Genomic DNA, 16,179 nt, shown 5'->3' on the forward strand with positions numbered 1-16,179 from the left:
TGAACCCGGCGCAATCTTCCAAGATTGTGTTCACTGTAGACAGCAGTGCTTGTCGTATGCAGTACACCCTTCCTTAGGCGGAGTACTTGCCTAAGGCATTATATCTCCTTCCTTAAGTGGACTAACTGCACTAGCGCTGGCTTCAGTGCTGGCCGCAGGCATTCCCCCTTACATAGGTGGTGGACTTGCCTTCCCGCGGGGTACAATACCTACTGTATGCATTAGCTTCTTCCATAGGTGGCATAAGTCATTATCACTGGTTTACCGTATGCATTACCTCTCTATTAGGTGGAGTAATTGCGCACTCACCGGGTACAGGACTCGCCATAGGCATTATCCCCATCCATAAGCGGTGTAATTTCTCTGCCATTGGACTTAGTTCCTACCCATATGCATCACCCCTTTCCTTAGGTGGTATGCTTGCAGTTCCGCGGGATACCGTTCCTGCCGTATGCGTTTTTTCCCCTTTGTGGTGGAGTGGTTGCACTACCACTGAGGCGGTGCTCAAAGTAGGCATTGTCAAACTCTATTGGTGGTTGGATACGGTTCTGACTGTCGCCCTTCCTTAAGCGGAGTATTGCACTACCACTGGAGGTTATTTCTTCAGTCACTTTGACATCTCCATGCTTACTGTTACATTACCCTTTTGTTAGTGATCGCTAACTGGGGGATAACTAAGCTTCTTGGGATGCTGCAATTCAACTACGCCATTTCAGATGCCTTAGCTTCTTTGGTGCCCTGTACTCTTCACCTAGTGGTATATGGGTGTCGCCAGTGGATACCGTGGCTATTCCCTGTTGTATCCTCTTTTCTTGCCGGTGCTGGTTGGGGCATGAATATGTCACCCTCTGTCCTCTCTCTGTCCTAGAGACCCACATCTCCATGGGCCTCCACCGTTCCAGTCGGTCATGGTATTTGTCCTCAACAATATGGAGTGCGTACACCATTGCACATAATATTGTGATTCCGCTCCGGCGACTCAAGGGTTGTACTGACTCTGTATCCTCTAGCTCCACTCCCCCTTATCTGGGAAAGTAGTTATGCTGACACTCTGGTTTAGCTACTGCAGTGTATTCTCCTCCGCAGGTGCAGCTTTTATGCTGGTGCTAGGGGTTGTAGTTCTTGCAGTGGGGCGTCCCCCCTCAGGTAGGGGTTCTTCCCTGACGCTAGCTTGGCGGTTGCTCTTGTTCGGCGCCCTTTCCTGGTGGAGTGTTTTAGGTTAGCTCTACTTAACTGGGGCAGTATGGTTCCATGACTTCTACTGCAAGTCCTCAGGCCTCCCCCTCAGTTTAGCGCTGACGGGGCATGCTGTGGCTACTACGGTACAAGGGGGGCTTTGCGTTGTCACGACATACTATGGTCCCTCCTCCACAGCCCCTTATCGATGGCGGATTCTTCTAGTGCCGCATTCGGTGGCCTCTGCCGTGTGGCCCCCTCCTCAGCTGTAATATGGTGCTAGCCATAGACTTGTGGCTCCCCTTGCATGCTTTCCTCCTTAGGTGAAGTTTGGCAACGCCACTATCATCCTGTGGCTGCTTCTGTATAGTGCCAGTCTCAGATGGGGAATGGGTTTTGGCCCTGACCTTTTTTTCTCCTTCCATTCTTTTCCTTCTCCGACTAAGGGTTCAAGGCCACCCCGCAAGCCTTGGTGGCTCCTACGTTACTATTTTCCCCTCATCTGCATTGGCGCGGGGTATTGGTTCCGGCTGGTGGGCTGCGACGCCTACCACATCCCTCTTTCTACAGGTGAATCCTTCCCATTGGTCCTGGGTGTGCTAACTGTATCTACAATTAACTCTCTTACGACATGAGCAATGACGGTCATGCCAATCCGATGGTGGTCATACTTTTTCACTGCCCATTCTGTGGGTAGACTACGAGACTCGCCAGGCAGAGCGGGGGTGCTGTCACTCCTTACCACTGCTGATAGACGTTTCGTTCCTGAACGGAACACCTTTTCGATTTCTTCTTACTCCTCGAGCTGAATTTTGCTGGTCTCTCCCTTCTGTCTACCTGGCCAGTAGCCATGCTTGGCACTGCTCTGGAATCCCATCACAATTTTTTTCCTATGTGACCTTGTCTTCTCAGGTACGGGTGGGGCGTTGGACGCTCCTCACTGCCGGTGATTCTCACAACGGTTTTACTTCTACCTATCTCAAATGTATTGGTTCTTTGGCCTGTGGTTGGGCGTGCCCGATTCAGGCGTTTTTTCTCTATGGTTTGGCAACCAGCTTCTCAGTCTCCCCACAAGCCTCTACGGCTCTGGGGGTGTCGTTCTGCCAATTTACTGCTTCCGTGGAGCGTCTCTCTTTGCAGAGGTGGATCCTGTGGCCTGGGATTTTGGTTCTGCTTCAAGGTTTTGCGCCAGGTACCTGTTTTCGTCCATACGACTGGTGGGTCGTTTGGTGGCATTTCAGTGAGGTACATGACCCCTCTCTACAACGTCTTCCCCCTTTTCTTTCTGGGAAGGTGGTATTCCTGGTGGCCGGCTTTTCCACCCAGCGAATTTGGGTGCTGGGAGCGCCTTTCTTGTACGTACGTTTTTCTTGTCAGGTACCCACATAAGGCAGTGCTCCGCCCAATGCCTTCTTTATTGCTGAAGGTAGTTGCCGCCTTCCACGTCTTCACAGACATTGTTTTCCCTTCTTTTTCCTTCTCCCTCGCACTCGAGAGAGTGAGCTCTCAATCATAATGGATTCAGGCTTGGAGGTTTGCTTGTCCATGACTAGCTCTTTCCACCGTTAAGATTCTTACCTAGTCATTCCTAGAGGTCCTTGGAAGGGCTCGATGGCCTCCAAGGGGCTTTTCCTGATGGATCCGTTGGCAGTTCCTTAGGTATTCCGCTCCCGGGCAAGGCACAGCCCAGCAGAGTTTCGGTACTCCTGACCAGCGATCAGCTCTTCTTGGGTTCGTTTTCACCATGCATCAGCTTTGCAGTGGTATAAGGCAGCGTCTTGGTCTTCCTGGCGCACATTCACCAAGTTTTGCCAGGTGCTTCCTAGGCATTACCAGTGCTGCTCCGGGCCGCAGTGTATTACGCATTCTCGAGGGTGCTATTTCCATGGGCGTGGATTTTTTTCCCTCCTCATGGACTGCTTTAGGACGTCCCACGGTCCTGTGTCCCCCAATGATACCAGTGAGAACTAGATTTTTGCGAACTCACCTGTAAAATCTCTCTCGCGTAGTTCATTGGGGGACACATCACCCACCCAGTATTTATTATTGTTAGTGGTGGTGTTTGGTTGCCGGTCGGGTGTTTAGCGGGTTCACTTACACCGGCGTTTGCTGCGTTTTATTTTACTTTGCACATGTTTCTACTGCTCCTAATGCTTGAGCACAAACTGACATGCTCTCTCCCGGCTGGAGGGGGTATAGCCTGTAGGGGAGGAGCTATGTCTTTTTTCAGCCTAGTGTCTTCTCCTAGTGGCAGCAGCAAGCTATACCCACGGTCCTGTGTCCCCCAATGAACCACGCGAGAAAGAGATTTTCCAGGTGCGTTCACAAAAATCTAGTTTTATAATATTTAATAAAGTGTCCAAAAATAATTTCTCGCTCGTATCATATGGGAGACACAGGACCGTGGGTATAGCTGTTTGCTGCCACTAGGAGGCGACACTAGGCGGAAAACTGTTAGCGCCTTCTCTGCCAGCTATATCAGTTTTTAGCTTAGTGTCTTAGGAGGCAGACCTCTGGCTTCCTTTGATTTTTTTTTTTTTTTCTCCATTTACACTTCTGGATGGGGAACAGAGTTGCATTGCCTCTCTTTTTACCCGGGGAGGCTGGCCGGTGTCGGTTGTCCCACCCCCCTGCCTCCCCCAAGAAAATAAGCTGGACCAGGGCAGCCTCACTCCCCTGCTCAAGCGCAAGGGACACCTGTTTTACAAGCCCTACAGTTTCTGTATTACTGGGTGCTTCCTTCCCCCGGGCTCCTATCTGTCCTACGGAATGATGTTTCCATCCCTAGTCGCTGTATTCATTCCTCTTTTCTAGTTATAACACGCATCTAGCACCCCGTTACTGTCGTGCTCAAGGGGCTACTCGTACCTTTTCAAGGCACTGTCTACAACTTACCACCCTGGTTTCTGCATGTGCCTGGTAACCATGTCTCACAGGGGTGGTCCAGTTTTCCCCCTTCTTGGTCGGACTAGTGTTGCGACTGTTAGATCCAGTGTATGGCTGGCTTTTTCAGATCCGACCAGGGTGGTTCACAACCAACCACACTCCCTTCATCATGGGCAGGTGGTTGTTGGTTTTGTGCTAGGTTTGCTCCTTGTCAACCCTGTAAAGTACTACTGTATGCTGCACAGCCGTGTTTCCCCATGATATGGAGTACTCGTGTTGTTATTATTGTCTCTCTGCTTTCTTTCCACGGAGTGGCCTATTCCTGGTAGTTTACAGTAATCGCCACTGGATCTTCTATCCTGCAGGGGTACGAAGTACTGTCGACAGCAGTTTTCGGGTCATCGCTGGTCAAGGACAACTTGTGGGACGTCCTCTCTGATATGGCTGTGACAGGGCTACTGAGCGCCACTCACCTGCTGGTGGGTGGAATTTTTTTAACTGCTTGCTCGAGTATAGGACATGGCCCCGTAGTACACTCATGGTCCAGGTGTTGTACCCCCTTATGTTCTCTGATTAGTTGTGCTACGGGACACAAGGGCAGTTCCTTTGGGCCATGCGATAGTCTGCACCTGTCGGTTTCCTTTCTCTTCCCTGGTGGCTTCAGTGTGCTGGTTGGAAGCTGGTTTCTACATGTCTGTGTAGTCCCGCCCGGTTTTCTCAGGCGTCTTCTGCATCCCTTCTAATGTACCGATGTCTAGCTTTTCCGTAGCAGGATCCAGGCTGCTTTTCTTGCCCCTTCCGGGACAGTGTTATACAGTTGCTAGTTACTACACTTGGGCTGGTTAGTCAACCATGGGCGATGTTTATTCTCCTTTGGTGGATTCATTTAATTTATTCTCTTATGGATTCTCATCTTGCAGCATCCTTCTCTAGGCAGAGAGCTAGGTTGTTACGAACACAAGTGGCAGTACTACTCCCCTGTTACCTCAGTGGAGCCCTGGTTCTTCCAGATCCTAAAACAGGCTCTCTAGTGCAGTCTTGTTTACCCCCTGGTTCCCGTGCAGGACATCTGCCCTGCTTCATGTCCTCTAGCGCTTTATTTCTCTCACCTTAGGTGGAGCTGGGTGTTTTCCTTGTTCCTTCTGGCAGGCCTTTTTCCCGGGCGCGTGCCCTTGGGATACGGTCTCCCATTTTTTCCTTGGGACCATTTCATGCTGGGTCTTTCCTGGTCCTGTTGGGTCACATGGTTCTCCTGCACCTATGCACCCAAATTTTTGCATGACTTTTCAATCCCACCATCGGGAACTGCTTTGGGACGTCCCATGGTGCTGTGTCCCCCAATACCATTCACGAGAAAACAGAATTTTTGTACTCACCGTAAAATCCTTTTCTCGTAGGATGCATTGGGGGACACAGATCCCACCCTTTGTTTTCTTGTCTCTTTCTGTCACTGGGTTGCTGTTCTCATTTCATTCCCCGTTTAGGACATGTTGGTTCTTCACTTTTGTTTCTTTCTCCTACTGCTATTGGTACAAACTGAATAGCCTAGGGGCTGAGCAGAGGGTATAGCCCACCTGGGCAGAGCCAACTTTTCTGTTTATTTAGTGTCGCCTCCTAGTGGTAGCTTGGCGTAAATCCAGTTATTTTCTTATATCAAATAAGAGACTATAATTAGCTCATTGTACATGTATGTTCTATGACTACTGGATATAATATGGTAGGGTCCAGATAGGAAATTTCCAGGTTCTAGGAACGAGGACAGGGAACCTCCGCCATCAGGGGGTGACCCTGGACTGAGAAATATTTAGGGTAAAACGGGATAAGTTCACCCTACCATCCTCTTTCTGATACGGAGATCATATTTTTTTATTGTTTTTTTTTCCTTTTGGAAAATTATTTTTGGACACTTTCGTATTTATACCCGTCTACAGACATTTAAAAAATAAAAAACATCGATTTTCTCAGTACTGTATGTGAAAATGAAAGTGTGTGGAAATTTTGCATTCTAGATGTTAACTCTTACTAATGGTACATGAGGGATGGCAATAAATTGAGGCTAAAAATGGAAAAATATATTTTCTTGTTCATATTCTATTACAATAGTATTAGCATATATGTATATTTCTTGATATAGTAAAACAATTTAACAAAAAAAACTAATGAAAGGGAAGTAGAACAGTTGCACTAAGCAACTTTGTTTTTTTTTGTTTGTTTTTTAAAAAGGGGTTCTCCAGCCCCTAATTGAAATCTCTCCTTCCAAATAACTGATAACACTGTCTCCTGCCAGCCTTCCTTGGTCCCGATTCTTGTACACTACTGCACATGCAGGGACCACCGGCCGTCTTTTCAGTGTACAGGCTTGTGAGCGCTGTGCATGAGTAACAGCATAGCGATCAGCCACAGAAGCACATGGGGGTGCTGGATGGCTCTTGGGGGGGGCACTGGGGACAGTGTGAATGGCATTTGGGGGCACTGTGGATGATACTGTTATGGGGTCTCAGTATGAGCTATAGGGCCTATGCAAATAATTGTGATCGGCCCAGGAATCGCGGTCCATGTGTCAGCCACATTTTTTGAGCTGCCCACAGCTTCCCTGACCCACACTGACTGTATGATAGTAATGTATAATACAACTAGAGATGAGCGAATCGAATCCCACGAAGTGGAATTCGATCCGAATGTCAGGATAAATTTGATTCGCCTCAAAGCCGAATTTCCTTGTGCTTCGTGTTACCGAGTCGATTGAAATAGTGTAAAAAAAAATAATTCATACTTACCTCCTCCATTTGCTCGCGATGGGCCGCCAGCCTCCATCTTGATTGAAGATCTCGGCTGAAATCCTGTACGTGGTGATGGCGTGATGATGTAACCTCGCACTGTGCAAGATTTCTCTCCAGGTCTTCAAGCTAGATGGCGGCGGTCGGCCTGTCGCGAGTAAATGGAGGCGTTAAGTTTGCTTGAAATTTTTTTTTTAATGTTCATTTCACACTGTTTTTACACTCAGATGACGCAATCATGTATGAACGCGGCATCTGAGGGGTACAATAACGGGGGGGCGGCGCTATCGCAGCTTCGTCGCGAAGAGCATTTTTTTTGTAAAATTTGGCGAATCAGCCGAATCAAACTTTTCAAAAAGTCGCTCATCTCTAAATACAACCAGTCTATTTCGGACCGTGGGGCATTTGTCGTGTACTCACCTCATCATGTGTACAAATCAGATAAGAGACTGACTGTATCATAAATTACTGTTAAACAGTTAGGAGAGTGAGGTCAGCCTAGCAGATGCGTCCTGCATATGGACCATGTTTCCCGGGCTGATCATGGTCACATCACATGTGTATCAAACATGATAGGTATGGGCTGATGATCATTCATCTAGTGGTGGACTGGTATAAGCACGGACAGAGAGTATCAAATACAACACAACAAAATGCACAATGTATACAGCCCTGATGGTATAGAATACCAAGAGGTACACTGTGCAGCCGACTACAAATATAAAAGACACCTTGAAAAGATAACTATTGATAACACAGAAAAAATTCTGTGATCAACCCCAAAGCGTTTTCCCCACGGTGTGGGATCATCAGGGGGGTAAATGGATTTAGATATTTTGATAGATAACTAGATTGGAAATTGTCGAGCGGAGGGAGGCACAAATAATATTGGGGCATCCGTGATGCAGCCGTTCAACTAAAAATGGTGTCAAATGACGGTCAATAGTAGAATTAAAAGATTGGACCAGATGACATTCTAGGGAGGAAAGGAGAGAGGGACACACACCAGCAGTCTTGATGTATAGGACACGTATATTTCACGTGGGACAACCAGAGTGGGTATCTGTAGAAGAGAGAGGAGAATATACATATGTATATATGCATACATTTACACCAAAATAGATTGCGTGAGGGACCACCACCAGCAAAAGCCTTATTCAAGGGAGTCACTCACTGTGTCCAGGGGAATATCAGTACACATATATAGCCACGGTCAGTCTCTCAATCAAGGCCATGATTAGCCTTAAGGATTATGGTGTTCACAGAGACCAATGGTGTTAATAGTGTTCACAGAGACCAGTATTCATAAATATAAATGGCAACGATAAGCTGAAACATGATATAGTAGCCAGTCAATAGAGGGTCATGCTATATGAGACCCCCACAGTATAGCCTGGATAAAGAGCATAGGCATACCTTAAGATACGCTCTGAATCAGATGAGACAGCCGCTTAGGGTAAAGAGCCTATTCATTATGGGTCCCCTACATGACAAAAGCGTGTGATAAAGCGTGTGTCACATTAACAACACAGTTACATCCAACTCATGTATCAATATGGTAAACCAGGGTTACTTACTGTTGGTGCCTATGAGCGACACATCCCCCCAAACAAGAAGTCGTCACTCCTCCCAGGGTCCAATAGTGGGCCTCTCTAAACAGCCCCCTCTTATAGTGAACACCTCCTATTATGCGATAATTGATGACATCTGTGTCTGGGCAAAGATATAGGCTCAACACCCTCATTAATCCGGTAAGGGTGCCAGGTAGTGGCGTTTTCGCCATGGTGTAAAAAGCGTGCGTTCCACTGTGGAACGCACGCCGCATAGTAGACTTCCGGTTGTGGCGCCCGGATGTGACGTCATGGGCTGTGTGCTCCAGAGTGGAGCGCATCTCAGCCCTAGGCTAATAGGCGTTGGCGTCCAGTTATGGCGTCATCACCAGAGGACTTGCGTTCCACTGTGGAGCGCAGTTGGCCAAAGCAGCCGGAAGTTGCGATGGATAAATCGGACGAAGTTATATAGTTAAGGCACAAATTAACCACGACGGGGAGGGACAGTTAAAACAATACTCCTGCCTAAATATAGCCCCTATCAATAGATAATAAATCGCTGCAGGGGGGCAGTGATCATATAAATTTTAAAATATAATCACACTAGATGCACAGAAGATATAAAAAAATCTCTATGGGGGGTAGGTGAACAGAGGGCTTCCAAAGAGCCCATGAGTTGCAGGGGAAAATTGGGGTAAGGGGTAGGGGGTGGGGGATAGAATATATCAGGAACAGGTCGAGAGGCCAAAGAACAAAACAGGTCACAAAAAGCATGAAAAGGTGAGTCTTTCATTAAGGCCACAGGGGGATTGGGACCGGAGTCTATGGATCTATTCACTTTCCTTTTGTAGGATCCTCCTGTCCCAATCACCCCTGCGTGGAGATGGATGTACCATTTCAAGAACAGTAAAGCAAAGGGACCTGGGATCACCTCCATGAACCTCATTCACATGTGTCGCAATCGGAGTAGCCTCCTTATTCTTGACATCATTGACGTGTTCGAGAATTCTCCTTCTGAATTCTCTGACTGTCTTCCCGACATAATCCAGAGGACAAGTGCACTGACATAAATACACTAGACCCTTAGATCTGCAATTAATAAAATCACGTATATCTGGAAGGTCTGACCCGATGCTGATCCTGTGATGATTTTAGCTGTATTCAAAAATTTGCATGCCTTACTTACATCAGGGTACCCAAATACCTCCTCCTCCTCGCCTCCCTCTGGTTATTCCAATATCCAAACTAAACCACAACCTTCATCTTTTTTAGAGAAGAGTGAAGAGTGTTATGCCTTATCAGTTACGCGACCGGGGTCGACTGGACAGGGGACAGTAACAGATCTCCAAATTGTGAATCTGTCAACCTGGGGTCTCACTCCGGTGGAGGTCCTTAAGAGAGGCCTGTCATTTGTGCCCACCACTAACTTTAGTTTATTTTCATGGACCAAGGACCTTCACCTCTTCTGCAGGAGACTCAAGTGGCATAAATTTTTCAGAGCCTCAAATAGAGATACATGTAGGAGGTTGGGCCTGGACGAAGGGGATTTTGATGACCTTCAGACCCTCACCGATCTAAATAGAGATCATACTCGTGTCATTGGATCAGGCCCGTTCACGACATTGAAACTAAAGAGCAAGAAAATGCCCCCCCCCACCCCCTGCAAACTACGAGCATGTAGACATTTTCCTACAGATGGTCACAAATGACCTTGAACAACTCGATCGGTTAGGCCCAAAATCCTTCAATCTCTCCCGTACAGAGATGCAGGCATTACAAGCTCTCGAAAAAGACCGCACTATTGTAATAAAACCTTCAGATAAAGGCGGGAATTTGGTTGTTCTTGAGAATGATGCCTATATACATATGTGCCTAGACCTTCTGAAGGATAAGGGGGGGCTATAGAATATTACCCTCGAATCCTACTCAGTCATTTTTGGCCGATCTTAAACAGATTCTGTTGTCTGGCCTGGAGAATAAAGTGATCGGTGCACCCGAATTTGAGTTCCTTCTACCCACCAAACCCCTGATAGCTCCCCAAGATTCACAAAGGGTCGACCTGTAGTATCGGGAGTCAATTCACTTACTCAGAACTGCGGGGTATACTTGGACAAGGTGTTGAGGGAGTTCGTTGTGGCCCTCCCAGCCTATACGAGGGACACAATGGACTTCCTCAACAAAATTGATGCTCTCATTCTTGACCCTGACTGTATCTTATGTATTATTGACGTTGAGTCATTATACAGCTCGATCCCACATCAGCATGGCCTTAGAGCCATAGAGTATTTTTTATGCGCTAGGGGTATACAATATGACTCGCACAATAGCTTTATCATCAGGCTACTCGACTATACCCTTACCCATAACTTTTTTTTATTCAACTCAAGATTCTACCACCAGATCAGGGGGACGGCGATGGGGACGGCGATGGGGAGCCCATGTGCCCCCACTTACGCCAATTTCTTCCTGGGCTGGTGGGAAGATACACATGTCTTTACCGATCATGACGTCTGGTGGTCCAGGAACATTCAATTCTGGACCCTCTATATCGACAACGTGTTCGTTGTCTGGAAAAGAGACTCGACGGAGCTCAAACGGTTTGTATCCGACCTCAATAAAAATGAAATCGGACTCCATTTTACCTTTGAACAAAACGCGCTTTATCACACACTTTTGTCATGTAGGGGACTCATAATGAATAGGCTCTTTACCCTAAGCGGCTGTCTCATCTGATTCAGAGCGTATCTTAAGGTATGCCTATGCTCTTTATCCAGGCTATACTGTGGGGGTCTCATATAGCATGACTCTCTATTGACTGGCTACTATATTATGTTTCAGCTTATCGTTGCCATTTATATTTATGAATACTGGTCTCTGTGAACACCATAATCCTTAAGGCTAACCATGGCCTTGATTGAGAGACCGACCGTGGCTATATATGTGTACTGAATTTCCCCTGGACACAGTGAGTGACTCCCTTGAATAAGGCTTTTGCTGGTGGTGGTCCCTCACGCAATCTATTTTGGTGTTTGGGTGTAAATTTATGCATATATACATATGTATATTCTCCCCTCTCTCTTCTACAGATACCCACTCTGGTTGTCCCACGTGAAATATACGTGTCCTATACATCAAGACTGTTGGTGTGTGTCCCTCCCTCCTTTCCTCCCTAGAATGTCATCTGGTCCAATCTTTTAATTCTACTATTGACCGTCATTTGACACCATTTTTAGTTGAACGGATGCCCCACAATTATTTGTGCCTCCCTCCGCTCGACAATTTCCAATCTAGTTATCTATCAAAATATCTAAATCCATTTACCCCTGATGATCCCACACCGTGGGGGAAACGCGTTGGGGTTGATCACAGAATTTTTTCTGTGTTATCAATAGTTATCTTTTCAAGGTGTCTTTTATATTTGTAGTCGGCTGCACCGTGTACCTCTTGGTATTCTATACCATCAGGGCTGTATACATTATGCATTTTGTTGTGTTGTATTTGATACTCTCTGTCCGTGCTTATACCAGTCCACCACTAGATCAATGATCATCAGCCCATACATAATAGGGCAAACTAGATGCTGCCAGTTAGGTTCGAGGACGGGGGGGTCTCCACCATTAGGAGTCGCCCCTGGGCAGAGGGCCTAGTCTTAGGAAATGTAATTAGGGTCATTCCCCCCCCCCCCCCCCCCCCCCCAATTCTAATTAGTATCTTGGTGGACGGTTATGCGCATGGACACCACTGGACAAATTGTTTGTTGTATGAGTAATATTAAAGTTTATCTTTTTGTAAGGGTTACGTTGTAGCTTTAACCCACTATATAGATTCATATCCAACAAGGCTGGATTTTGATTTTCAAACATGATAGGCCTCATACACACGACACTATCAGTTTTGCGGTCTGCAAGTTTCGCATCTGCTAAATAAGGATACTGTTCATGTGTGATCTGACTTTTTTGCTGAACCATTGACTCCTATGGGTTCGAAGTTTGCATTTTGAGGACCAGAATATGACATGTTCTATGTTTGCAGAACTGAATAGTATCCTTATTTATAGGATCCGCAACTTGCAGAGCTCAAAACGGATACGGTTGTGTACATGAGGATCTATATACACACTTCAGCAGGCAGTATCATACAAGATAAGATTAAATACACCGCTCAGCAGGCAGGAGCATACAAGATAGGATTAGATACACAGCTCAGCAGGCAGTATAATACAAGATTGGATTCGATTCACAGCTCAGCAGGCAGTACAGTACAAAATGGTATTAGATACACAGCTCAACAGGTAGTATAGTACAAAATGGGATTAGATACATAGCTCAGCAGGCAGTATAATACAAGATAGGATTAGATTCACAGCTCAGAAGGCAGTATAGTACAAAATGGGATTAGATACACAGCTCAGCAGGCAGTATCACACACAACAGGCTATGCATCAGGCACAGCAGGCTGTATCGTACATGATAGGATTACATACACATGTGATCTAATGTTCTTGCTGAGTCAAGTTGTTTACTGCACTCTGGAGATGGTGAGGGAAGAGCCTGTGATCTGTCAGTGATGGGATTTAGACACTGAGTGAGAAATAGACTGGCAGGATTCATACATTAGTGTAGTAACATGGCCACAAGTAGTGGGAGTAGCTCCTGCAGACTGAATACTGCAGTGCACCCAGCCAGGATAGTCTGATGCTCAGACAGGGGGAAAGAAAGCACAGACATGAAAAACAAGTATTGGGGGCTTATGTATGTTCGCATGGTGGAGGGGTGTTAGGAGCACATAAAAAGAATTTAGATTTTGGGACCGGACAACCTTTTATAAGGTTGCCTATAATTTCAGCAAATGTTTAGCATAATGACTTGAAAAATCTTGATCAATGGGGGTCCAGCTTTTGAGACTCCCACTAATTGCGGAAATAAGGGTCAGAAGCGCTAAAATGAGCGCTGTGATTGGCTCAGCTCTCCTCAGATAACTGAGAACAACCAACAGCCTGTGTTTCTGAAACAATAGTGGCATTTTAATCTTCATACTATATAATTCAGAAATTCATTAGACAGTAATTCAGTTCTAATTACATTAGAAGGCAGCATGCTGTTTTTACTGCACTTCCCAAGGTCTGATAAAGTTTGGAGGTCTGAGGTCTTAGGCTAGTATTACACTAGCAGATTAGTCAGACGATTGTCGGGAGGTAAGCGTTCGTTCCCAGCTGTCGCCTGCTCGTAAGCGGTGGAGACCGCTGCTATTACATGCAGTGATTTCCTCCACAGTATGGGGAGGAGCGATCGCTATGCCACTGTTTGCCAGCAACAGATCGTGATTTGATGGCACGTTCTGCCACCAGCAAGAGATGATTTTTAAGCACACTGAACTATTCTAATTACTCAATGAACAAGCGTTTGCTCGTTCATTGAGTAATTGGCAGCAGTATCATCACCAGATCATGGCTAATGAGTATTCCTACGAAAGGTTGTTAGCGATAATCTGGCCGAAAATCAGCCAGTGTAATATAAGCCTAATAAAGATTGGGGATTACTTGGGGAGTCTGGTCTAAGGTCTGATGAAGATTGGAGGCGTTATTGTAATTGGTTTTCTTGATTATTTGTTTTCTGGCCAGCAGTTATGGGTGTAAGTAGACCACAAACACCCAAGTTGTCATGTTTCTTATGTTTTCAAGGTTGTCACGAGACATTAATTGTTACACGCTGTATTTCAGAAATATTCAAAGGAATTTGACAAAGTATGTGGAAAAGATGGCTCTCTTCTTAGGGAAATGAAAGCTGAGGTGTTTGCTAAAAACTTTGGAACACTAGTGGGTAAAATAAGAAGTGAGCAGGGTACAGAGCCTGGAAATTTAAAGGAATATTCTCCCTGGATGAGCAATTTCAAGCCAGAGTTTTCTAGAGATGATCTTGAAATACCAGGTCAGTGTTTGATATATATATTTTTAGTCATAAGTTATCTTCAGAAAATATATAAACGCGTTCAAATTTTATTCTAGGTCAGTATGATGGTAAAGGCAAGCCTATGCCAGAATATCACGTAAAGATCTGTGGGTTTGATGAACGGGTATGTATTCAGTGGGTTCCAGTAAAATTAATTTATTGCAAAAGATTTTCTTGTGTTATAAAATAAATATGTATAAACGCTTGTTTTAAGTGTATGGATGTAGCAGAAATAAATCTATGATTTAAAAAAGGTTATCTCATGACTAATGTAAAAAATGAAAATTAGACTAGAACCAGCCCTGGAGCTCACATGGATCCAGAGATCTCCCCATTCATTGCCCTGCTAGATTTTTATCAAGCTGGCAGCTCAAGGGGAGTGTCTTTTCTGCTTCAGCTCAGGGGGCGTGTCTCAGCTCTCCCTATCACCGCTCAGGAGGTAGGTGAAGGATGAAACTGAGCATGTGCGGCCATCTCAATGAGCTGGACAAAGAATTAAGAAAACAAACAGCAGGTGGTGCTATACAGATAGATAAAGTGAATAATTCAGTAGCTATGCAATTTTTTTTTATTACATTCAATGATAAAAGTATTCAGATCCAGGTGCTGGTTTGAAAACTGTATAATATGTTTTGTGGAACAACCCCTTTGACTGAAGCAGTGTTATTTGTGCATTACGATAGCTCTCTTGAGGAGATCTACTACATACTTAATGCATGCTTTGTGAAGTGAATTTTTTATAATTATGCATATATTTATAAAAGGTAAAAGTTATGTCCTCCATAAGAAAACCCAAGAAGATTATAATTCGAGGAAATGATGAGAGAGACTACCCATTTCTTGTCAAAGGTGGTGAGGATTTGCGCCAAGACCAGCGCATTGAGCAGCTTTTTGACATCATGAATATAATCCTTTCCCAGGATGCTGCTTGTAAGCAGAGATATATGCAAGTAAAGACTTATCAAGTGATTCCCATGACAACACGGTATGAAAATCTCTCTATGTGCATTTACTAGCTTGTGCTTACTGCTGACCTGGCCTTTATGTGAAAATGCTATAATTCTAGTTCTTTACTAAGTTTACATGATCATGTCCCTTGTCTTTTTCAGCATAGGGATGATCGAATGGCTGGAGAACACATGCACCTTAAAGGAATTTATTTCAAGTACTCTTACTGAAAGTGAAAGAAAAGATTTCAATGGGTATTGCAGTTCATAATAACTGATACACAAGTACAGTTTAGTTTACATCTTTCATCCACTTAGTAGGGTCTAATGAAGTGTTGGAAATGAAATCGTGAAAATCAAGAGCAATCAGTAAAAGAAATAAGAGTTCAAAACGTTTTAGTAAAAACATAAATAAAAGAAACTAAACATCCACTCTAATTAAACTTCAGTTCTGTTCACATTCAAGTTTGTGCTGGCCAACTGGAAACTTCTGTCTGATGAAAATGTGATTTGCCAGGTTGGAAAACTCTGTGGCGGTGTTTTTCACTTTATAAGACACTTTTTTTCCCCCACAAGGTCTGATGAAGATTGGGGGGAGGGTGGGGTCTAATCTGTGGTCGGATGAAGATTGGGTGTCTGATCTGAGGTCAGATTAAAAAAAAAAATTCTGATGTTCCTCCTCTAAAACCTTGGTGCATCTTATGGAGCGAAAAATATGGTACACGTGTATGGCATGATCATCTGAATTCAGACTGTCATTGTGGGCAGTGAACCAGCTTTATTTTATTTTATTTTTTTAAACTGACTCCATGGTTGTCCAGTTTAGTTTAACATTTGCTGGTGGGATCCTTCATATAGCCAGTCATTCTTTTGTGTATAGCAGACTTAAGCCTTG

The 16,179-nt window shown here is 45.1% G+C and overlaps 1 protein-coding gene across 2 annotated transcripts in view; it reads left to right on the forward strand.

The window, feature by feature from the left end:
- The window catches only part of PRKDC (protein kinase, DNA-activated, catalytic subunit), a 408,896-nt gene that overhangs the window by 378,036 nt on the left and 14,681 nt on the right, over window positions 1-16,179 (forward strand). For both annotated transcript variants that reach the window (XM_044294047.1, XM_044294048.1), the window contains 4 exons: window positions 14,109-14,316; window positions 14,394-14,461; window positions 15,102-15,322; window positions 15,447-15,539. In XM_044294047.1, the coding sequence (XP_044149982.1) occupies window positions 14,109-14,316; window positions 14,394-14,461; window positions 15,102-15,322; window positions 15,447-15,539 (590 nt within the window). The remainder of the gene's footprint in view (window positions 1-14,108; window positions 14,317-14,393; window positions 14,462-15,101; window positions 15,323-15,446; window positions 15,540-16,179) is intronic.

The sequence above is a fragment of the Bufo gargarizans genome, chromosome 5, assembly GCF_014858855.1.
Source record: "Bufo gargarizans isolate SCDJY-AF-19 chromosome 5, ASM1485885v1, whole genome shotgun sequence".
Classification (NCBI taxonomy): Eukaryota; Metazoa; Chordata; class Amphibia; order Anura; family Bufonidae; genus Bufo; species Bufo gargarizans.